The sequence below is a fragment of the Vipera berus genome (assembly GCF_964194415.1).
Source record: "Vipera berus genome assembly, chromosome: 3".
Taxonomy (NCBI): Eukaryota; Metazoa; Chordata; class Lepidosauria; order Squamata; family Viperidae; genus Vipera; species Vipera berus.
The window spans coordinates 166,324,182-166,350,279 of NC_138204.1; the positions used below are offsets into that span (position 1 = coordinate 166,324,182).

A 26,098-nucleotide genomic window follows, 5' to 3' on the forward strand; every position below is an offset into this window, starting at 1 on the left:
TCACAGGATTGTGGTTATGGGGCAAATAGGAGGAATGTGTGCTTGATATATATATTTGCTGCCTTGAGTTATTTATAAAAAATAATAAAGACAGGTTGCAAATACATAAATAAGTAAAACAAAATATGTCTTTTATATTATAAAAAATGATAAACTGGAGCATTGTGTTTACATACGGTCTCTTAATAATTTGTCAAAGCATTGAACTAGTTTTATATTAATGTGCTGTGGATTCTCCCCATTGAGTTCTAGTTTATTTTTAATTGTATTGTTCATATTCCTTATTGCATTACTTTTTTTATGTTATATTTTGCCAATAATGTTTTACAATTATGTTAGAAAAAACTGTGAGTTATTTCACAAAAAAACCCCAATAATTCTTATAAGCAAATATGTTAGCCATTCGCTTTTCAGTTTTTAATGTGATAATTAAGCTTGTGTCAGTACTTTATGCTAATAGTGGCTAATAGTGGCAAAACATTATTTACTTATAATCTTTTATATCAAACAACAGTGTTTGATTAAGTACATAAGAAAATTAAATAGTTGTTATGACAGGGTAGACTGAATAGACCGCTAAGAGATTTTACATAAATAAGCAAAGATTACAAATTTGGTTGGCATGTCTTAGAATTCTGAAAGAAACAAAGTATATTTTTTTTTAAAAAATCACCCTATCTCTCTGGACTAAGATACCTGAATGAGCTAAATATATAAACCAAGCAAAAGCATCCAAGTACGTTCACGACTGTCTTTTATTGGAAAACATTGATGGAAAGATGCTACTGTAAGCTTCCAATAAAGGCCCTTGAGAACAGGCTGCTGGACTAATTTTGCCTTTGGCCTGACTCAGTATGTATCTTTCTATGTTATTGAGAGATACAACACAGTAACATTATTTTCTATATTTCTATATTGTAACCATCCCAAAGGGTTATGGCAACCATAATCAGACTACTATACATAATTAATTATTAAATCCTAAAATCATTACTAAAATTATTAAACTCATAATCTTAATAATTACTAGGCATTCCAATGATAATGATCTAATCCTCAAAGGCCCCTTTTGAAAAGCTCAGCTTTCTTGGAAGCCCGCTAGTAGCCAATGGAGAGCCACTCTATTGGTGCGATGCCACAACTGCAGCTTCCAGGTAGATTTCAAGGCAGCCCAAGTAGGATATGTTGCAGTTATTGCTACAAAAGATGACAATGACTGGGTTGGGAATATATGGTATATTCTAGAAGGGGGAAAAAATCAAGGATTTACATGACATAGACATTTTTTATTTATTTATTGAATTTATTTAATGCCCATCTTGTAGCGAATGATTTTGGGTGGCTTCAGGCCTTAAAATCCTGACAAATAAGTATCTTTAAAAGAATAAAAATAGAAATAGTGAGATAAGTAAGAAAAACTTCAGATATTTTTTTTTTGATGTTCAGAAACTTTGCACCAATCTTGGGGGGAAAAAGATAGAAAATTAAATTGCCATTTGCTGCAGCAATGTAAATGTGGTTTTACCTTTCCTTAGCTCTGGAAGAATGCTGCCTCATGATTTTATCAATTTGAATATAAAGCTGTATAACTAATTCATTAATTCAGCCCCAAGGCTCAAGAAACTTTATGCTTAGTAGACAAAAGTGGGACTATAATTCATTTCCACGATTCCAAGGCAATTTAACCTGTAGGTTGGTCTTCACACAGGTCCTTTCTCCCCCACCACCCACAATGCAATAAATAAAGAAGCTGTATGTTTCATGAAGGCTGGGCGCAATCCATTTCGAGTAAAGGACCTCAAGGGTGTAGCGCTATCCTACTTGTCAAGAAATAAGTCTTTGCAGAATTGTTTAGAGACTGTGGGAAAAACAATGATCTTTGTAGAAGAATTAAAAACATGCTCATCTGCAGAGTATTTCCCCTATTTAAAATCAACAAGACCTAAAGAGTTGTAACCAAATTGCCAGTAAAAATTTTAAGATATAAACCAGGGGTCTTCAAACTTGGCCCTTTGATGTCTTGTGGATTTCAGCTCCCAGAATTCCTGGGGCATGCCTGGCTGAGGAATTCTGGGAGTTGAAGTCCATAAGTCTTAAAAGAGCCAAGTTTGAAGACCCCTGATATAAACCTTTAGCATAAAGAGAAAATAATTAATCTCTGTTTATTTGCTGTTTTTACCACTCCAGCTGAGACACAGCAACTTGAAGCACGACAGGGCACATTGTGGCTCTAGAGAAGACATTTCAGTGCTTGCTGAAATGCCCTTCATATATACAAATTTTATATCAATCACTTGCTAAAGCTGTGAAAAAGCAAATATCTTTGAATAATACTGTCCCTTTGAACCTTTTCTCTTTTACTTTCTTTTGATTTAGGTACCTTTCCCCCATCTCCAAAATTCCGGTCGTCTTTTGAAAATTTGACTGCATCATAGCAAAATAGTTATGTCAAGCAAAAAACGTAATCTTTAACTACTAAATAAATACTTTCCATTTTCTATTAATGCCAAACAAATCTTCTAAATAGATCTTCAGTGAAATGTATGACACATTTTCCTTCAGTTGTAGCCACAGAAATAGTTACTACAATCATTCTTATTATTTTTTTCTGGTGTTTCAAATTTTGTTGGTTCTCAGAGATGGTTCATGCTATATATTACTCCTACCGGTAAATTGGTGAGGATTTCCTGGGATACATAATGAAGTAGTGTAATTAAGAACTTGGTTGATTCCTGAGACAATATTTAGGTGATCTTCTTTAGAACCTCCATCTGGTTAAATGAAAAAACCTCAGAGAAACTGATTTTGGGTTAACCTTGTAATTAAATCTCCATTTGATGAATTTCTGTTTGCCTAGGTATTTAATACTTGCTTTTAAGTTTTGTTTAATCTGTTAAATATGTGAGTGTATAATTGTTTGGTTTGTAGTTTAATGATGCTTTATGTTTAAATGTAGATACTTTGTTTTTAAAACACCATTGAAAATTTAGTTTCATTTTGTAAGTCTTCCATAGCTTCTAATAATATGTAAACATACATTTACTGTACACATAAATAAATACAGTGGACCATAAATCATCAATGCTCAACATTTCAACCGTCTTGCACAAAGCTAAGCAGCTTTTGAATCACCATCTCCCATATTATCAGAGTTTCATATTGGTCCAATAAAGCAATGCAACATACAATAAACTAGTGTGAGAAAGGTGTTTTTTTTTAATTTCAGTAATTAGTTGCACCAACTTTCCTGGCAATAACTGCAGCCATTACATTTCCTGTAACCAATGATCAGTTTCTTGTGTGTTGGAAAGTTGGTCCATTCCTCCATAGTGTGTTGTTTCAGCTCAGTAACATATGAGGGTTCCTGATACAAATTAATTGTTTCAGGTCTGGATTATGATGTCAGCATATTGAATTTTGTTCTTTCTCCATTTTCATGTAGACCTATTTGTATCTCTGAGATCATGGTCGTGTTTCATTGCTTCAGCAGACAGAATTTTCAAATACTATGGATTTTTCTGCTGTAAAGCAAAATTCAGGGTTCCTCAACTATGGCAAGTCATCTAGATCTTGAAGTAGCAAAGCATCTTTTACATATTTTACTGCTACCTTCATATCTGACAGGTGGTACATGGCCTTAATTATAGAATGCAGTGTATGGTTTGCACCAGATAAGTCAATAATAATGTAGTTCGAAAAGTTGCATATTTTTTTACTATTTTGTCCATAGAATATTCCTCCTAACAAACTTCAGATGAACATCAATGCTCTTAGTGAGCAATGGCTTCCTCTCGCATAAATCACACTTTACTTTTCTGATTGTGAGTCACAAAGACTCTTTAGTCCAGGCATGTGGGGTTTGGACATCCCTAGATATTTTTGGAAGTTCTTTGAAGGCCCTCCAGGGCAATTCTATGCTGATATGAAGTTAACAGGACAACCACTTGTAAGAAGTCTTTGAAAACACTATATTGGTCTGTGGATCAGATTCAATAAGTCCCAATGCTTCTTTTTTTTTTTACAGATATCTTTAAAAAGTTTTGAGTGGGATGTAATGTGCTTATGGAAGTTACCTAGTGAAAACTTTACTCTGATTTCTAAAAATTTGTAAGATTTATATAACATTGGGCTGTCTCATGTTAGTTCTGATTATTTTATGATGTACTCACATATTCAATTCAATTACTCCTTAAATGAATTGATTGAACAAGGGACAAATGCTTGACAGTGACACACTGTGTGTTGAATTATTTTTAATGCAATAAAATAAAAAAGGAACAAACTTTGGGGGTATTTGTTTACTCAGACTCTATATATTCAGAAGGAGACAAATACCATTTTAATGAATTGTGGCTGGTAACTGTTCAGTTCAATGAATCATCCCATGAACTTCTCTATTTGATTCTCTTTGTATAATTTCTCTTTTTATAACTTGATTCTCTTTGTATAATTTCTCTTTTTATAATTTGATTCTCTTTGTATAATTTCTGTTGAAGGCTTTTACAGGTAACTATTAGGGACGCGGTGGCTCAGTGGGTTAGGACGCTGAGCTTGTCGATCAGAAGGTCGGCAGTTTGGCGGGTCGAATCCTGAGTGCCGCATAACAGAGTGAGCGACTGTTACTCGTTCCAGCTTCTGCCAACCTAGCAGTTCGAAATCACATAAAAATGCAAGTAGAAAAATAGGGACCACTACGGTGGGAAGGTAACAGCGTTCCGTGCGCCTTTGGCGTCTAGTCATGCCGGCCACATGACCACGGAGATGTCCTCGGACAAGTGCTGACTCTTCAGCTTTGAAACGGAGATGAGCACCAGCCCCTAGAGTCAGAAACGACTAGCACACATGTGCGGGGGAACCTTCGCCTTCACATTAGTCACTTAATCATGGGATTTGTCCGGCAATGATACTTATTTTTATCTTTTAAATGTTGCCTCAGAATTCGTCTTCTCCCTCAGTTTTCTTATACACTTCAGTGTTTCTCAAGTGAAAGTTCATTCTAAAATCAGTAGAATTTAAAACCTTGGTAATACTATTATCCAAAATAGCTATGCAGTGGTTCTGATTCAGTTCTCAAACATAAATGAACATTTATTACACCAGCACCTTTTTGGAATAAAAAAATATATCAAAGAACATCAGAATTGTTTATTCATACCATCAGGAGGCTTGATTTCTAACAGGGTTTGCTCATCTTGCCTTTCTTCTGTGTTCTCCTTGATGTTTTCTACCTCACACCAGAAATCCTCCATGGAAGTGCTATCGACAGAAGCTTGGGAATTGGAACGGCTATACACGGGAGGGCGCAAGGATTCATTGGAGAGCATTCTGCTAATTCGTTGGCAACAAGGGAGAGATTTCCTGAAACAAAAATAACAATGGGGAGAATAATGAAGAAATGATCTTATACTGTTGACCTGATGAGCAGGTTTTTGAATATTTATATTCAATTAGTCACACTGTTAATTTTGTTCTCTGCATGTGAAAACGTGAGTTTCAGGTGAAAAATAACTATAAAAATCAGGAATCTCTACCATTCATTCAAATTTCCCAACTGTTTGGGCTCAGCGAACTCTTGGAGCTCATATCCTTCTGACTCTTTGAAGCAAAGTAAATCTGAAGTAAAATCATAAGCACAGTAATGCAATTTTCATTTAGCAACTGCTTCACTTAATGACCAATAGTGGTTGCTACATGAGGACTCCCTGTATTGTGTTTTATGTCAAATCAGAACATAGTAGAAAATCACGTTCATGTTATATGATAGTATGCCATAACTTTTGACAGCACGATCTGGGAAATATTAATGGTTGCAAAAATGGAACTCGGTTAATTTTATAGTAGATTGTCCCCCACTGCCTTAAATAATGATATGCAAGATAATAATAAAAAAGACAATGAGCACATGTTCCATCTACATACACACACACACACACACACACACACACACACACACACACTCAAACAAACAAAGGGAGGGAAGAAGGGAGGAAAAGAGGAAGGAAGAGAGAGAGAAAGACCTATTGTTCCAGTACAACTTAATAAAGGGTTATAATTGTTTTAATAGTCAAGAGAAAAACTATCTGTATATTGCAAGTATTGTTTTGTTATTAATGCATTACAATAAATTGCCTGCTTTCCAAGTAATTATGTCCAACAATGCTTTATTGTCAAGATTAAAAGTTTAAGCATATATAGAGAAATCAAATTATATAAAAGGAAAAATCAAAATGGGAAGTTGTTCATAAGAGAAAGCTTTATATCAGTCAGTGGAAAAGAATGTTCCACATAACTCTGTGATGTGAAAATAAACAATAGTGAAATGATTCTAACCAAATGTACCTATTAACTATTTGTCAAACAATAAGAGATAATTCAGACTTTTAAAGCAGATGGAATATTTTGCAAAAGACAATAACATTTTTTTCATTATATGGAGTAATATTTTTATAGAAGAAAAAATATTAATTGTAAGAAAATGAAAATATTTCCATATTTCATATGTAGTAGGACAGTTACTGTTTTAAAACAGATAAGATATAGAACAAATATGATTAAATACATTTAAATGAAGCGCATTCCATCTATTCTGGTTATTGGAACTGCATGAAAAGATAAAGGGAATAAAGTAATTTTAAAGGCTGTTTGTGCAGTTTTTTTTAGAAGAGACTAAATCTATCCATGTTTATCTCTAGACTTGTCATTCCTGTGCTACTACATGAACAGATGCAGTCTACTTTTAAGAAATATTACATGATACTTTCAGAGAGTACAAATAACTCTACTGCTGTGTAAAGTTGGAGGGCTACTGCATGAAGTCTGCATATTAGAATGATATTAGACTGAAGTAAGCATTGGTCTTAGCAATCACAAAATAATCAAGATTGTATTAATTAAGGGCTTTATTTCATGATGACACTGGTTGCCTACTAAGCAGAGGAAGCAATGTAGTTTGTCCTAATTAATTTATTTTTTTAAATCATATCACAGTTCCATATAATTCTAAGGGATTCACAAATATATGGTAACAATTATATATCTGCATTTAGGTTAAAATAAAAGAATACACATATCTGAAATATAGGCAACTCCAGCAGCCAACCATCTATATATATCTCACCTAAAATATCACCATGCTCCAAAGTCCCTCAGGAAAAAAACTCCATTTTAAGCTAAAGTAAAATATAGATGTTCCAGAGGGATGGTGCTAGAAATGTGAAGCGGCACCTCCAAATCTTCCTCCACCAATATCTGCCTAAGGTGGAAACTATTAGTAACTTCTCAGCAAGATCAAATTTGTTGAGCTAATTTTAATGGAAATGATGTTCGGCAAGTAATTTGGTGTCAAGCAATGAATAGTTTTATAGGTCAAGACCAGTGCTTTAAATTGGACCTAAGATAGTGATGTCCAGAGTAGGACCCACAGCACAGGTGTAAGATACTCCCACTAGTGAATGTTAACCTTACAATATCAAGGGGCCATGTTTTTAGAACCAACTGCAGCTTCCATATGGTCTTTAAAGGCAGCCCCAAGGTGGTTAAAAAAACCCTTAGCCATGACCTTCACTACTATTCCAACCCATGCCACAAGTTAAGGAAGATCTCTTCAGGAATACAGCTTCCTTTTCCTCTGAGGATTCCATTTTTGTCTGTTCTTTGTCATACAAATCCTCACCGTCTGCAGGGAAGATTTCCATAATTTCACCAGAAAAGTGACATAAAGCTGAGTAATATATTGGCAAAGCATTCATAACAGAAGTTTAATTAAGTACAAACAAGAATGACTCCCTTCTGTACATTATATCACAGAGCAAAGCCGTTTTAGATATATGGAACATGCTTTTTAGGACATTAGCAGAAACTAACAATTACTAATGTTCCAGGTAAAGTTCAAATATTTTAACTATGCCCCTTTATTGGGGATACAAATGGCCTTGGTGTTTGTGTTTTAAATTAAACCTAAGAGTCCTTTTTGTAACATCTTACTTTATTTTCTTCTTTCCATTTTATTTGCATTCCAATATTTTCTTTTTTTAAAAAAAGTTATTCCTTGTATTTCAGTACTTACCAATAAATACATTTTTAAAAGTTGAAATGGAATATCATCCATTATTGATAGTAGTGATTTCTGTATCCTGATGTATTTACCTGAGACGAACTCATGATTGCCATGGAGATTATGAACTCCTGGATACAACAAGACCCAGTATTGATGGCACCAGCAGACAAGGGGTCTCTACAACCAACCCAGTAACTAGGTCCAAAAGTCCAGGGAGAGATTCTGATACCTAACATAGGCACTCACACTCTGCTGCTTTGGAAATAGTAAACCCAGTCTCACAAAAAGGGTCATTTGATGTAGTTAATGACAGCTCCTTCTCCAGACTGATACATGATCTAATATCCAGCTGGGAAGATTTCCAATACCATTTTTATCATCACCTTCACTTATTTAGACAAAAAATCACCACCATATTGGAGACCACATTTCCTTCTGAAATAGCTTACCTGTTATTCCCCTGTATCTCTCTCTCTCAGGTTGATGCCATTTAGATGCAGCAGGTGCATTCCCTACACTGCATATTCCAGGTTTTTTGCTCACTCAAGATGGATATCAGTTCCAATCAAACTCCTCCCCCCAACCAAAACACACCCACATGCACCTTAAGGTTGAGAGCCAGCAAACTGGTGAATCCGTGTGATATGTAGCATATCACAAATCTCACATCATACACTTTATTGCCATTTCCCACATCATCTATTAGTCTCCAACACCTCCAACTTGTTATGGAGATGGAATTAGTACTCCTTGGAATCTCCCTCACTAGCTCCAGGGCAATTTCTATCACTCACTGCTATGTTCAGTCTCACAATGGGACACGTTATGCTCACTCCATTGTCTTTTAGTTGAGGGGCTGCCCAATTTCAGATATAGAATATTAAAACTCTTCCTCCTGAAGGCGTAAATTAGGTCTTGCACACAAGGCATTGGCATTTCTTGGCCCACCCTCAACTGATTGTGATTCTACTGTATCAGTTATCACATACAGTACCTTTGATCTCCTGGGTCACCCTAATTTGCAGTTATCGGCATTCCCAGTGCTTATGCCCACCCCCAACAGGCCACTTTCCAGGGACACAGATGCTGGCTTAGAAGTCTTACCACCTGGTCCCATCACCTACCAAACCTCTCAAGACTCCCATGGTGACTGTCTGTCTGCCTTCATATGGGAAGATCTCTCCTTCCTGGGTGATCTCAAGTCCATGATTCCGATAGATGAAACCCATTAAAGGACTTCAAGGCAAGAATTCTTCCTTAAAGAACATTGTATTCAGGAAACAAAGTATCGGCACTACATAGCTGAACCCAAAACTAGATTCCCTTCCCCCAGATACAGAGTAACAAGTTGAAAGTCCCACCCCCACTATGCAGTCATAATTCACATTCTCCAATTAACCCGGAGTGCAGGCTCTCTCCCCAGTTCCTCAGCCCGCCAAAACATTATCAGTTTGTGTCCTTGAGTTCCCATGGATATGCATTATTATTATGGCTAGCTGAGCTCAAGCATTCACCCCTTTCTCCCTTCAACACCTATCTCTAAACAGAGGAAAAGCCACATTAAAAGCAAATGGGAAATGGCTGCAATTTCCATCAGTTGTCAGAGCAGGAACATCCAATGTTACAGTGCTGACAAATTCACTGCTTCTCTTTGTCACTTCTGCCCCAAGCTTCTATTGCTGTTGTGTTCTAATGCATTGCCACTGCCACTGATGCCACTGACACATCACTGCTGCTGTAGCCACTGCCATTGCCAAGCCAACTTTGCTTTTACTACCAACTCATTTGCAGTCTGCTCCCCAACTGACACTCTAATGGCGCCTCCAGCAGTGGGGTGAGATAACCACATTATCTGACCTTTCCATTACAGAAGAAGAACAGCACACCTATTGCAAGGCTGAACCTATCATTCTGCAGATTCGGAAGCCTGCAGATGTCCCTGATGGCTAGAAAATTCTCTGTAGGACTCTTCACATTTTAGTTACTCCTTGTGTACAATTGCCTTAGAGGATAGGCAGAATTTTCACATAAATCACATCAAGAAATTAGGATGTTAAAAGCTAAATGATAACATAAAGCTGAGAAGTAGGATGCAGTAACAGGGCCATGTTCCACAACATTTAGAAATAGGAAGTGCAATGCCATGGTAAGTGCCACAGTACTTAGAAATGGGAAGCAGTGGGAGATGACTTAGAATGGGTAAGTATTTGAGGTACATGCATCTCCAACCTATACTTTGCTTCCATGCAAGAATAAGCAAAGTATAGGTGAATTATCCTAGTCCAGCTTCATCTTATTAAAAACGTACAGTCGTTAAAATGTAACCTAATTTTTTGCATGCATTATCAGGAAACAAGCGGATACCATGATTTCCTCTTCTACCAAACAAGTCCAAAAACTTTAGAAAGTTTAGAAATAATTAACTACTTATTTTTATTTATTTATTTTAATTTCATTTATATCCCGCCCTTCTCCGAAGGCTCAGGGCGGCTTACAATTTAAGCACAAACCAATGTGCTTAGCAATAGCCTTCATTCTATGTATATGCCTGCTTATTAGGGCTTTTGCCCCCCCCCCAAGTGGCATTTTTACAAAGTCAGCTTATTGCCCCCAACAATCTGGGTCCTCATTTTACCTACCTCAGAAGGATGGAAGGCTGAGTCAACCTTGAGCCTGGTGGGATGCGAACCTGCACTAATTGCAGGCAGCTGGTGTTACTTAAGGAGGCATTAGCCCACTGCTCCACCAAGGTTTATTGTGGATAAACCATAGCTACAAGTTTTAGGTAATGACTTTCACCACATAATTGTCTAATTTCTTTTGGAGACTCAATAAATATAAAATATAAATATAACATAAACTAGTCTGGGTGTGAGCAATGTACTTCTGTACATAGGAAGAACTTCAGAAAGGATCAGATAATAATAATGACACAGACAACACAGCTGTTCTTTTCATATTATCTTAAGTACAAACATTTTTAGATTTTTAAGTTTGAGCAAGATGTATTTATTATATGTAACAGTTAAGAAAATAAACTCATGTAAATTATGAAAAGTTGCACATGACAGCAGCTTGGAAAGCTGTATTATTTTTGGACCATTCTTTCATATAACCAGTTTCATGCTGCAAAGGCAGCTGAGGACTGAAGAGATGATAGAGGAACAAAATGGTTTGCTTGGATTAGATAGACTGTTAATCACTGTCAGGAAATTAAAACATTCCTGTCTCTCAGAGAAAGGGGCACTAACCATGATCTTTGCCCTCATCTAGCCCCATTACTTTGTTAGCATAGGCACCATATAAGGAAAAAAGAGTTTGTGATTTCAACAGCAGGCTTTTCTTTTTATTATGGTACCATGTAAGAAACAAATACAGAAGTGGTTGTGTCACACTTGTAACTTTTAACTCATTTGTGTCTGTCTAAAAGGACATTCACAGCTGTTTAGACCAAACAAACAAGAAACATCTAAGACATGAATGGAGTACATGTAGTGTTTAATTTTGTGATTATATTGTTTTGTAGTATTTATATCTTGTAGGAACACGAATGTCCTGAGGTCTTTAAGACTGCCTTTTGCAAAATGGATATTTTGTCTGCATGTTATATTACAGTGTGGACTGAAGTTTATATTATATTCACGGGGAAGTAACCTATTAGCCAACTTGGAAATTGGTATTCTATGATTGGCTGGACATATTATGATGATGATTATGTGAAAATGTTTGGCCTGTTTTCTAAAAAGTCTGCATTCCCAGGGCCCATGTAGAAGAAGCAAAATGCAGATAAATTACAATCAATCAATCAATCAATCAATCAATCAATCAACCAATCAACCAATCAACCAACCAATCAAGTTATTTTGCCAAAATAATTAATTATATACCAATATGCTTTTGGTTCCTCCAATGATCTTAACAACCTTTCAAATAATCTGAACTACTAGGTATGGTATGTTGATAGGATATCGAGCTAGTGAACCAAGGTGGTCTTTTTAAGTGTGAAGAATAAATTATCTTGTGGTACTATATTTGGGTTTTTTCTCTCTCTGTTTTGATTTAGGCTATATTGACAGGTAGTGCCCTACCTGGGACTGTTCATTCAGCAACCATTCAATAGTAGGACAGCACTAAATAAAGGAACCGACAATCCATACTCAAAGTTTCAACTAATGTACCTCCCCTGCAGTCATGATCAAAATTTAGGCACTAGGCAGCCCACACACTTCAGCTTCATTTAGCTGCCTATTCCCCCCCCCCATCTATGTGCTTTTGACCTCTTACTGTCCTACATTTTGCCATCCCAGGTGACCTTCACCATCTTCTTGCTCCCACCAGGCATGCTTGACATAGTTACTGGGCTGGCCTAGGGCTGGATTTTGCTCCAGTTCAGGGGCTGCTTTTCCAGCCCTAGGAGGCAGAGTACACCAAAATTCACTTTTGCACCTCACTTCTGGGCCAGGCTGGGCTAGTTTCATATAGGGAAATAAAAGCTCAAAACACTCCTTTGCAAAGAGGTCCTGGTACGGTGGGGCTTTGCTTCCATAAAGGCGGGGGGGGGGGGAGCCCAAAGCACTTCCATACCTGAGAGGTATGTAGCTTTTTGGTGCATTGCTGTTGGGGCTTTTTGCAAAAGGGCATTTTGCTGCATTGCAGCTGTGGGGTTGCTTTTGGCTTTTGTTTCCGTAGCTAAAGCTCTGCTCCTTTTCTCCTCACTGCTACTTTGATAGAGACAGACTATCTGTTCAAGCGTTCTATGAAAACAATGCTAACAGAATATTTATCTAGTATATTATAGGACCACTATTTCTGGTTTGCAAAAGTTTAGACAAGTACGAGGTGGCAATGAAGACATGCATCTTGTGGTCAGCCCAGATATAGTAGTCTTAATTTGAGCTTTATTCAGTCAATTAATAAATAAAATTTTCATTGGTTGAGTAATTTGCATCTGACCAAAACAATCTGAACAAAAATACATTCTGTTCTTTTTATGATATATATACACACATAAAGAAAGCATTTTAAAAATTTATTTGGTTTTGAAAAGATGCCTTGAATGCACTGGCAAATCCTCATCATGCGCATAGCTATCAGGCTATTTCATTTTGCAATAAGCAGTCTTAGGCAATTCACAGAAAAGAAGTAATATAAGCCCAAACAAAATTAAAGGCAGGAAAAAATAAAAATAAAATGAAAGTGTTTTGTTACACCCAAACCATTCACCAGATTACTCCATATTTTCCTATCATAGCAATCAAGTGTTGCTTCCATCACATCCATGCACCATTTCATGTATTCTCTTTTGTTCTTTAAACTTCTCAACTTCCTCCTTTTGACGCTTTCATCAACTCCATTAACCATAACTTTCCATTCCTTTTAACCCTATTCACACTTCTTTCAGGAATTTATTTCAATTGTTATGGAATCACTTTATATCATCAGGCTATGTTAACATTCTTTTATTTATTTAATGCATTTAAAACATTTGTATACCTCTCTTGGACTCCCAATCAAAATTAAAAAACATAAAATTTAAAAAAAACTATAAAACACAATTGGCTAAAACATAAAACAACAAAAAGTTGGCGCCAATGCATGCTAACATACCATTATCTAATCTCCCAATGCTTGGGGGGAAAGTCAGGTCTTTAAGGCCTTACAAGAGGCTAAAGGTGTGGAGACCTGCTAAACTTCAAGGGGCAAGCTATGCCACGGAAAAGGCAGAGGTCCTACTAGATTATATATATATAATCTCAGTGGGTTAGGACGCTGAGCTTGTTGATCAGAAGGTCGGCAGTTTGGCGGGTCAAATCCCGAGTGCCGCGTAGCAGAGTGAGCACCTGTTACTCGTCCCAGCTTCTGCCAACCTAGCAGTTCAAAAGCACGTAAAAATGCAAGTAGAAAAATAGGGACCACTCCGGTGGGAAGGTAACAGTGTTTCGTGCACCTTTGGCGTCTAGTCATGCCGGCCACATGACCACGGAGACGTCCTTGGACAAGTGCTGGCTCTTCGGCTTTGAAACGGAGATGAGCACCGGCCCCTAGAGTCGGAAACGACTAGCATGCATGTGCGGGGGAAACTTTAACTTTATATATATATAAATTATATATATAATTTATTGTTGTACTCAGTTCATATTTATTCAGCCTTTTCATTCTTGCTTTTATCTTTTATTATTTTGCCACAAATAGTTCTTAAGAACCCAATTCCTACACCATTCAACCTCCTACTATGCTTCTCCTGGTATATCCAAATTGACTCCTATATACATAACTGGGCAAAAGACACAGCCATTTGAGCTCTATTTGGTAAACACTGATTGCTCAAAACAAAACAAACTATATATGACTCGAAACCATTCTACTCATATTTGTGTCAAAATTTCTGCATTTGTCAATATACCAAGGAAAACAAATTCATTTATGTTCTATGTTTTTTTAGAAAATCAACAGCTTGAATTGGACCTGCATAGCAGAAATAAATACTACACGCTACCTTTTAACTTGTGCATGTCTAAATTTTTATCTATTTTGCAACATACCAAATCATTTACTTGATCTAGTTTTTTGTACAGAGCATCCTACAATTCAAACCTATTTATTTATTTCTAAACCAGAAAACACAATAAATTTTATTTGTGACATCAATATTTCTTAAAGGCCGGCTGAAGAATAAAAATTTGGCATGCATAAGCTTGCCTGGTATAACTATATGTTCACTATACAGAATTTTCCAAATTTTGTTCATTTCCATCTTTTGTTCCTTGCTGGTTTCCAACAAAAAAAATCATAAATCACATCACATGACTGCAGAACACTGCACAAGTCATAAAGGTGGGCTGGTTGCCAAGTATCCAGAATGTGATCATAGGTGGTGGTGATGGTTACTGCTGCCGGAATTCTGGAATTGGTGTCGTAAGTACTTTTTGGGAGAGGGTCCATCATAATTTTGAACAGTCTCTAAGGTACCAGACATTAAGCGAGGACTACCTTCTCTTTATAGAGCAAGACATCATTTTTTCCAAATCAAACAGTTGTGAATTCACATAAGAAATCAAAGAGGATAAAACCCTACCAAGAGAATTTTCATGCAGTCTTCATAAAATATTTGGCCAATTAGGATCACAATATGATTTGCCTCTAAGTTTGTGAAGTTGACAATTTCACAACTTGAATAGCATAGAACCAACTCTTAGCATGCTGTACCTTTATCTTCCATTTTCTAAAATAATGACTTAGTGATTATTAAAAATCATAACATTTGCTGCAATTATACATACATGTATTTCATATTCTTTAAATGGGAAATTGAATTATCAAAATGTTTCATTTATCAAAGTTTTGTTTCTATAATTACTGATAATAATGAACACTTATAAAATCATACAGATAAAAAGTATTATGACATTAGAGTTTCAACCTTATGAACATTTACTTAGAAATGAACCGCACTGTATATTCACTATAATTTTCTTCAAAGGAATGATGCAAACTTTATTTCAAATGCCCTGTAAAATTTGTCAAACAATTTTGGTAATATCTTTGCAAATCTATCATATTGAGATTTTAAAAGGATATTTATAAATCTACACAACAGATAATGTGCATATATAGTTTGCATTGGGAATATTTCTGAAACGCACTAGCATATAGACAGTTTGGCTCCAATTCACAATACTATCAACTCTTATAAATATATATATAATATCTCACTTTTCAGTATCTATCCTTTTTTAAAGCCATATGTTATTCAGTACTGTGGTAATACAGATTGTAACTGTATTTTCTTTTTTTCCTCCAATCCTTCGTTATTTTTTAAAATGAGAGGAAAATATTGATGAGCTATGTCTATAGAACTTACCTAGTGAAAATATAAAGTGAAAATAGTCCCTTTTGTCCTAAACCCATGGCAACTGATCCTCTTCTAACAAATATACATATTCTGAAATTCTTCTGCCTCTGATAAGATAGAGTAAAGCTTTGTGTTTCTGGTAAAAAAAAAGGCTCTCCTCTCTGCAAAAAAAAAAGGAGGGAAGGGGATTTGAGAGAAATAGGATCTCTTTTCACAGTAACTAATTAAATGCTTGATGCCTTCAGGACAAATGCTTGGACTACATTTTTCTGGCTGTGTCAATACTTAAACCTTTCATGCATTTGGCTAGTAAAGAAATTAAAGCTCAATTGCTGTGAGTAATCCTAATGATTCATAAGAGCTCCAGTTGTTAAGAATGGATGAAACAAACTGAAAATTATTTGTTTATTTTCCACTACAAGACTATAATTTCTCATTTAGTTAAGAAACTAGAATCTATTGCCATCATCCTTCCCAGAATTTATAATATACAAAAATGCACTGAAAACATACGCTCATAAAACATGTAATTTTTTTAAAATTAAAAATAGACTTTGGGGATCATTCCTTGGAAAAATTTCTTGCAAAGTGGTCCTTTTAAAAGTGGCAAAACAATGAGAGTTACATTTCTGCTATAAAGAATGCTACAAAGAGCTCTCTCTTAGCAACTCCATCACTAAGTTCCATAGTTGCTATAAGTGACTACAACTGTTTTATTTCCCATTTGCTATTAAGAAAGTCACTATGGTCATTAAGCAAAGCACTGCATGACTGTGACTTATGATTTTATTTCCTCATTTTCTACTAACGCTGTTTGTTTCATGCTGATTGGGAAACATGCAAATAGTGATCAGATGACTGTCAGATATTTAAATGGTCATATTTTATACTGTTGTAACCTCAAATGGTTGATAAACAAGGCAGTCATTAAGCAATAACTACTTATAAAATACATCTGCAACAAAACGATCAGACAATCTATTAGCAATATCAAAAATATTAGGGGATCAAATTTAGGAAATCGAATTTATCTCCAAAAAAGAAATCATAATAAATGGCAGATGACCATTTAACTCAGGGGTCTTCAAACTTGGCCCTTTTATGACTTGTGGACTCAGCAAAGCTGGCTGAGGAATTCTGAGAGTTGAAGTCCACAAGTCATAAAAGGGCCAAGTTTGAAGACCCCTGATTTAACTGCTCTTTAAAAATATTCATTGAAAGGAGCCCTTCACTTTTTTCCACATCAGGAATCACTTGGATGTCCTAAACTTCATTAATAAGGAAGCTGAGGTATTCAAGTCAGAGGGCAAGTGCCAGAACCTGGTTGTAAGTACCTTTTGAGCAGGTCTGTTGTAGCTTTGACCAGTAGCTAAGTCAGTGGTCGTTGAGCGAGGATTACGTCTACCTGGGAAAGTTCCAATTTTACAAACATTCCAATTTGAAAGTAAATGTGTTTCCTTATTTGAAATAGATTTTCAAAGATTTTCAACCATGGTGATCAACTTCATGTTACACTAAGTTTAAGAGTAAACATGTACCAAAGAATTTTTCTAAAAAAAATGTTTGTGTTCAGCGATACAGTAATATCTGGAAATAATATTTCTATCACATATGCCTTATCATTTTATCCCATATTTTGAGAAGGTGGTGCAAAGTCTGTAGAATACCATATGACAAAAATGATAAAAGTATAATGTATTGTTTCAATTATTTAAATGCTATCAGGAAACAAGATTTAGTTAAGGTTTTAAGACTGTATTATCTTTATCTGAGGCTGGAAAATTATCCTTTGTTAGGAAGTGATGACATAGATGCAAAACTGTCTGGAGAGAAAAAAAAATCAATTAGAGTTCCTTGCAAAGAGAAACAGAAGAAGATTCCAAGGCATACCTCATAATCAGCTCTTCAAATCGTGCAAGTATCCACTGAAAATATTTCAGAATTCACTGTCATTTTATAAGTGTATTAAAGAATCATGAATCATTTATAGTCTCAAAATATTTTTCATCTTACACATTTTGACCCATCCACTGTGATAATCAAGTTCGCAGATGATACAACTGTGGTGGGTCTTATTACAGGTGGGGATGAGACAGCATATAGGCGGAGGTACAAAAACTATCCATATGGTGTAGTAACAACAACTTGCACCTAAACATCAGCAAGACAAAAGAGATGGTGTTAGACTTCCAGAGAAAAAAGGAGGAACCTGCCCCACTTTACATCGGGGAGGACTGTGTAGAGAGAGTTTCCTCCTTTAAATTTCTGGGAGTCTACCTCTGTGAAGATCTGACCTGGAAAGTCAACACAACCCAGGTGGCTAGAAAGGCCCAACAGAGGCTTCACTTTCTTAGGGTCTTGCGGAAGAACAGGGTAGAACAACAGCTAATGACCCTCTTTTACCGGTCTACTATAGAGAGCGTCCTCTCGTATGGTATTGTGGTTTGGTATGCTGGTCTGACAGCCGCGGATAGGAAAGTATTACAGAGGGTAGTGAGCACAGCACAAGACATTGTGGGCTGTTCCCTGACACCACTGGATGACATCGCCAGGGCTCGTTGCCTTGGAAGAGTGAGGAAGATTCTCAGGGATGACTCACACCCTGGACAGTATCTCTTTACTCTCCTACCATCCAGTAGGAGATATAGGAATATAGCCAGCCGTACCAACAGGCTGAAAAATAGCTTTTATCCATGGGCTGTTAGGCTTTTAAATGGGACATAATCTTATGCAGAATTGACTTGGGAGGCCGGTGTGTGGTGTAGTTGGTTCACATAGTGTGGTGGGATGGAGGGTTTGTTGTCACTGTGTGTTGGGGGGAGAGAGCACGGGGGGAGGCTCAGCTAATCTCAATGTACACATGTCGTACTTTGACAATAAAGGTTTATTATTATTGTAGGCTTCCTTAGAAACTTCATCTGTATTGAAATCAGAAATTGTAGCAGACAAATCAAGCACAAACTGACTACAGCTGACTAAAGTGCTATTTGCTGCACCCAGTTGAGCTCATCCAGTCTGGGCCATTGCTGCCCATACGTGAAGTGTATTTGCATGAGATAGAAATGGTGTAAATGTGATATCAACTATAGAAAAAGCCCATAGTATCTGATTCTAGACACCTATTAAGAGAAAGATATATACAAAGAGGCAAGGAGGCTTTTAGTCTAGTTTGAGATGTCAAGCAATGCTATCAACATCTTTATCAAACTCGCCTTTCATCACATACAAATATTCTTGTTTATATATTCAATCCATAAAAAGGGATTAATGTAGCATTAAATTTCCTTCTTAGGTGTTTTGAATTTAAGAGGTGACATCTGTAAATGTAGATAGCATCTTATTTCCACCTGTAGCAATTTTAGAGTTTTTTTCTTGTTAGCTTGTTGCAGACTGAATATGTGCTACTAACCCCAGATAGGAATTAATAGTAATCTATCTATGATTTATGAGGACATATTTAAAGATTTGAAATATATCGATTACTAATTATTCTTACATATCTTAAAACAGAATTAACTTCAGAACAGAGTTTATCTGGGTTATGTGTGATAGACTTTTTACTGTACTCTAATAAGGAGATCACCAAGCCCTGGGCTGTGGACAGCTGCTACGCTGCAGCCCTTTGGGAACCAGGCCACTGAATTGGGGCAAGCACATATGTAATTTGTACATGTGCAGTATTTAGATTGCACACGAGAAACCCCGCCGCTGAAACCACCAAAGCCACCGCCACCGCCACTGCCACTGGTCCACGGAACCAAAAAGGTTGGTGACCCTGCTATAATAGAACTTTATATGGCATAAATATTGACAAGAGTTTTGTATCCAATAGCTTCAATAATTCACTGGCAAGCTTCACAATGTGTTAGATCAAGTAGGCACCTCTGCATCTATGAGACCATTTCATGGCAGTAGACAATATTGATTCTTCAGGTCATTTCTTAGTGGTCTTAGATGTCAGTAGGCAAAATGGACAGAAGTTAGTTTTGCATGAAATGTGCCCCACGATCTGCTTCAGAGGAGATTAAATGTTTTACACTCCACAGTGGCTTTTGATACATTGCTTTTGCATCACAGCAATCAGTTGCTAATTATTTATGTGCCATTAGGCATGGTCAACTCTTAGCACCCATATAGATAGTTTCAAAGACTGGTTGACATTTGTGCACATACTGTTAAAGTAAATTCTTACAACAAAAACTGGTATACTTCTTACGGGTATGTTACAACAATGCACATAGTATATCTTGCAGCTATAAGTATAATCATAAAATTATGATTAATATCAAGGCATCCTATTGTTGTCAATAACCAATTATCATAAACAATCTAGGTATCTGCTTTATAACTTGATGTTCTGTATTAATCCAGTGTAGAATTCAGATACATCAAAATAGACAGGCAAAACAATAAATTCAAAATCCAGCTGGTATTCTGTGATATTAGAATACTATCTAAAGTACTAGAGTACTTCCTCTAGTACTTGAAGCCAAAGTCAATATAAAAAGCGCCAGAAATGATGTAACATTATCCAGAAAAAGAATACAAGCTACTTGAAAAAAATCTGATTTATAATTCTTTATTTAATCCTGTATTCTCTGTTGATAAAGATACTTTATATCCGGGGTGTCAAACTGCCGGCCCGCAGGCTGGGTGCGTTATGCGGAAGCCGCATCCACCCCATTGCCAGCAATGGCAAAACCATCCCAATACATTGTGCGACGTTCTGTGACATCACAAGTTTGACATGTCTGTTTTATATAATTCTATTGTCAGTATAGTCAATCTCACATTAATGGAGGATAATTATTACATATTTGATTCTGTGGAAACTGGTGCACAGTGAATTTTTAAATATAGTTGAATCTACTATATTGTTGAATTTATTATTTTTGTGTAGTATGTATATTTTTGATTGTTATATAATGAAAATGCTTATCTATAAATCCAGTGTTACCCAGGCAGGCGTGTGTATATTTGTTTATTTCTTTCTGAATATGTGTGTTTGTGTGTGTGGGTGTATATGCAGCAACAGTTGTTTCAGTGAATATTTTCAAATATCTTTTATTAACTGTAGCTATGTTGATCCAGCCCAGCTGTTTAACTCTCCCCAGAAATATATTGGTTAACATTTTAAAATTTATTCTAGGATATATTAAGAGTTTGTACTACTATCTTAATGACATCATTCTGAACAACTGCAGAGAAATAGTGATAAAGTGAATATAACTTTAAAGAACATTTTAGAACTTTTTTATTCTAAATATGTTATTACACATAGCACACTATTTTAATTAATAATATATTTTGTACTGAATAATGAAGCTATTTATCTTCTTTCTAAAATTTCATCTAGACACTGATCAACAAACCAATCAAAGCTGCATTAAAGTGTCCATATAGTGAAATTTATTCATGTAAATGTAACAGCATATATTACAAATGTGTAATTAGACATCAATTTAAAAAAAACAATCATGCAAAGAAAGCATTTTTAAAAATATGTAAAAATCAACAATCCTCCATAACATGTGCTAATGTAACCTTTAAAAATATAAAGAAAAAGATACTGATTTTGAAAAGGAATTTATCTTTGACAGTGTTGTTGTAGATTACGGAAGAAGTGTTGAACTTCCCAAACATTATGAAATGACTGAACTCTACTGCCTACAAGCTCTCCTAGGTAAAAACACGAGAAAAGGAAGTCTTGGGAAGTGCAACTCCAACTTTGATTCTAAGACAGAGGTCCCCAACCTTTTGGGCACCAGGGACTGGTTCCATGGAGAGAGGTTTTTCTTCAGGCCGGAGGGGGCATGGTTTTGTGTGCTGCCTGCATCCCACAGATGTTGCTTTGCTTGTTTGTGCGGCCTGGTTGCTGGCATGCCGTGGCTTGATACCGGTTCACAGACCGGAGGTTGGGGACCCCTGTTCTAAGATACCATTTAAAGAACTGTTTAAAATGCAAACACAGTGAATGATAAGAAACACAGCTAAAGCATATAATGCAGATTAAGTTGCCAAAACACATAAGCTACTATACTTATCCCAATGCTTTAAAACATTGAATGTCCCACGAACTTTCCACAATGCCAGTTTTGATCTCTGCCATTCTCAGTCATACCAATGAACTGAGGAAACAAATAAAACAAAACAATGAAAAATGAGTCTAATTTAATATTGCTTACAATATTTCCCATTATAACAGCAAAGACTGCAAACTCTTCTTGGGGCTATATATTTTTGCCTGATTGTGTGTAATGATGCATCATGTGTGATTTGTTAGTTGGAGCAAAGAGGTGCTATAATATTCACTACGTAACTAGGCAACAGGATTGTACTCTGCGTCTCTCTCTCTCTCTCTCTCTCTCACACACACACACACACACACACACACACACAAACACACACACAGAAAGACAAACACACACACAAAGATCAAAAACAAAACAACAACAGAAAACCCTGACATGTCGCTGAAGCAGTTTTATTGCTATTTGCCTGCCAATAAGACATAAGTCTGTGAAAGCCAGCTTTGATTTGGCTTGATGAGGCTCTTCGTGCTCCAGGCACACTGCTATTCCATTCACTGAAGTGAAGAGGCAATCTGGTTTGCCTCAGTGAGACACTTTGCATCTCCTAAAAGCCTTGACGTGAAGCTTCATTAGTCAAAACTGGCATTCAGAAGCAAAACTGGCTGATCAGAAGCATCAGAAGAAGCTTCTGCACATATACAGAATTTGCAAGAGCTTCTTTTGAATATTAGAATTACAGCAGGAAGCTAAAGGGAACAAGGTCACTTTTTTATCTCTAAGCAAAGTGACAAGGAGTAAAAGAACTACTCAAGTGAGAGACCCAAATTTTCATTCAAGCAAAGCACCCTCCTCAAAGATTTACATGGTCCTTCTGTAACCATAATGTTCTCATATATTCCCATTATCACTTTATGGTAATACAACTTTAAGGTAAAGGTTCCCCCACACATGCGTGCTAGTCGTTTCCAACTCTAAGGGCTCATCTCCGTTTCAAAGCCGAAGAGCCAGCGCTTGTCCGAGGATGTCTCTGTGGTCATGTGGCCGGCATGACTAGATGCCAAAGGCGCACGGAACGCTGTTACCTTCCCACCGTAGTGGTCCCTATTTTTCTACTTGCATTTTTACATGCTTTCGAACTGCTAGGTTGGCAGAAGCTGGGACGAGTAACAGGCGCTCACTCTGCTACGCGGCACTCAGGATTCAACCCGCCAAACTGCCAATCTTCTGATCGACAAGCTCAGCATCCTAACCCACTGAGCCACCGCATCCCAATACAACTTTACATGCACACATTATATGTCTTCACTGAATGACAGTATTCTTGTGAAACAGAATATTCTTCCAAGCAATGCAGATTATTCTGAGCAAACAAACAATTCCACCCACAACCCCTGACAGGACTATATTTGGAAAGTACCTCTAAAATTATTTTCTATCTATGAATTATTACATGATAAGGTCTAAGCAAAATTAAGACTGTGCTGCTTGCTATGATGATGGGAGATGCTGAAATTATTTCTCTCGCAAATGTACAGACCTCTTTTAAGAAAAAGTAACTTTCTGTTTTAAGAAAATAGCAATTTGTTTTCAAAATGATTGAAAGTATTATAAATTATTAGATGGAGTTTATTATGATCACAGTGTTGAAAATAAAGCATGTTAAAAATAAAAATAAAAAAACCCCAAAATGAGATAAGAATGTTACAGTTGATGGGTTTATTGATGGACTCTCAAGGTGTGTCTCAAGGAATAACAAGATTTTGCAATTTAAGGAAATTACATTGTATGGTTATTTAATATAAAATTATTAGTAACTATATAAATTAACTATAATCCTGGAAAAGATTTTAAAAATGACTAGCAATTTTAAATCTATTAGAAAATGAATTAAATTCTCATAATTACAGGCTAATAAAAAATAAATTATTAAATAAGAATAATAAATTATTCCAGTTTCTGGGTATTTTTAATTTTTTTGTTTTTAAGTCAATAGCTTAAAAAACCAGAGTTAACATTAAGAAATTTTCCCTTATTTGTTTACATGTACATTAAAAATATTATCTAAACAACATAATTTTGCACTACCTCCATACTTGCCCACCCAAGGTTGTCCCAGTTAGATTTCCCAGTTACCAGCCTATTTTCAAAGCTCACAAATTTTATAAGAATTAGTCATTCTTCTTGAATTATCAAGTATTTTTAGAACTGATATTTGATAATGAAACTCTCCCTTAGAAATTACGCAAGTACAGGTGGTACCAGACTCCTGCACATTTTTTCCCTTAGAGATATGTAAGTAGTCTCCTTGCTATCTATCTTTCAGTCAGGAGACACAAATTAATCCTGTTTGCCCAAGAATTAATATATTTCTCTATATTAGTATTCTTAACTTCTTTTTTAGTTTGCTGCACCATGGACTGCTAAGCTGGTAAATTTCATTAAATTAATATTTAAACTGCATTGTTTTATACTAGTTTAAATTTAAAATAAATATTTTTTATCATATTTAAATATTATTTTGTATTTATTTTTATTTTAATATTATTTTTACTCTTTTAATGCAGTCAACTCTGATGGACATAAATGAAGAGCTCGTGACCAGGCAAACTCATTATAAACCAAAAAGTTGAAGAGATCTGGATTCAACTGTAACAAGCTTTGGAAGAGTATGGTGTAGGGCAGTGATGGCAAACCTTTTAGAGACCGAGTGCCCAAACTGCAACCCAAAACCCACTTATGTATCATCGGGTGCTGGGTGGGCATGGAACATTGGTTGGGTGTGGCCCATTGGGTGGGCATGGCTGTGATGGTAAAGGCAGACTGGGTGGGACTAAAAACTTCAATCAATCAATTCCAACTTTGCGAGATCTTTTTTTTCCCCACAAGAAGTTGAAATTGATTGATTGAACCTTTTCTCTTTCTTTTTTTGCACACAGCGGCAGAGGCCTAAAGCAAAAAGCTTTTATAAAACCCAGCTGAAGGCCTAGGACTGGGGCGATGGCATGCGTGCCCAGAGAGAGTGCTCTGCGTGCCACCTGTGGCACGCATGCCATAGGTTCGCCACCATGGGTGTAGGGGAACGTTCATTTTCGTACATCCAGAGATGTCAGATTTGGTTCTAATTTTTGCTGTTTTCATGGAAAGACAATACAATCCCATGTGTATAAATGCAAAAATTATTTCACTATAACAAATGTCTGAGACACCATTTTAATTTAAGAAAAAGCAAGCTGTTTATTTTGAAGCAGTAAAAGTATGAGAAGAAAAATATATTTTGTTCTCTGTAGAAACCATTAATGTCAAGCAGTGTTTTATTTTTGCTGATGTCCCCCCTTCTAAGCTATAATGCATATGCAATATTCTAAACATACCATACATCTCCCCTTTTATTCTGCTTAACTTTTGCTTCTAGGAGCAACTCATTATCTTCCTATCTGTCTTTGGAGTCTTTAAAAACACCGAAAAAACACTTAATCAGATCTTTCTCTTTCTTATTACATCCTAAGGATTGAAAACTACTTGATTCTATATCCTTCCCTGATACTCCCATTTGTTCTCAACTACTTTTTTACCCATTTTCATTGTTTAATTTACTGAAAATATCGTGTAGCACAGACTGGAGAAATTTTAGAAATTTGAATGAGAGAATTAAATGATTACAAATTATTTAACATATTTTCTTTTCACACACTGTTCACATTTCACCTTGTGGGAATTCAACAGTTTATTATGATATCTGAAGCACTGCTTCCTATGGAATTGGATAGTAAATTATCTTTCCTGTATGCATAGATTCATTCACAATTTTCATCTTTGAAATTTTTCAGTGTCTTGTACAAATATTGCCTCAGTATAAAAATATTTTATTGTACAGCTTATTTGTTATACTTTATTGCAGGACATCTTAATTTCTAATAATTTGGTAAACTATTTATGATATTTCATACCCAGGTGCTTAGATACATCTTTTTCCCAAACTTACTCAGATATAATATATTCGGTTCTATAACCTTTAGGTAACTATCCAATTAAAAGTAATCACATTTTCATGTTATAATATCAACAATTTGAATCTCTAGTCACATATATTAAATTATTTTTCTTATTATTCTGAAATAATAGTGTGATGCAAGTGGAGTTCAGGAAATTAATTATATT

The 26,098-nt window shown here is 35.9% G+C and overlaps 1 protein-coding gene across 1 annotated transcript in view; it reads right to left on the minus strand.

Moving 5' to 3' along the window:
• ARHGAP28 (Rho GTPase activating protein 28) overlaps window positions 1-26,098 on the minus strand; it is a gene marked incomplete at its 5' end in the record, with an annotated part of 79,107 nt that overhangs the window by 30,093 nt on the left and 22,916 nt on the right. The window contains one exon of the mRNA XM_081324845.1: window positions 5,156-5,358. Coding sequence (XP_081180971.1) covers window positions 5,156-5,358 — 203 coding nt within the window. The remainder of the gene's footprint in view (window positions 1-5,155; window positions 5,359-26,098) is intronic.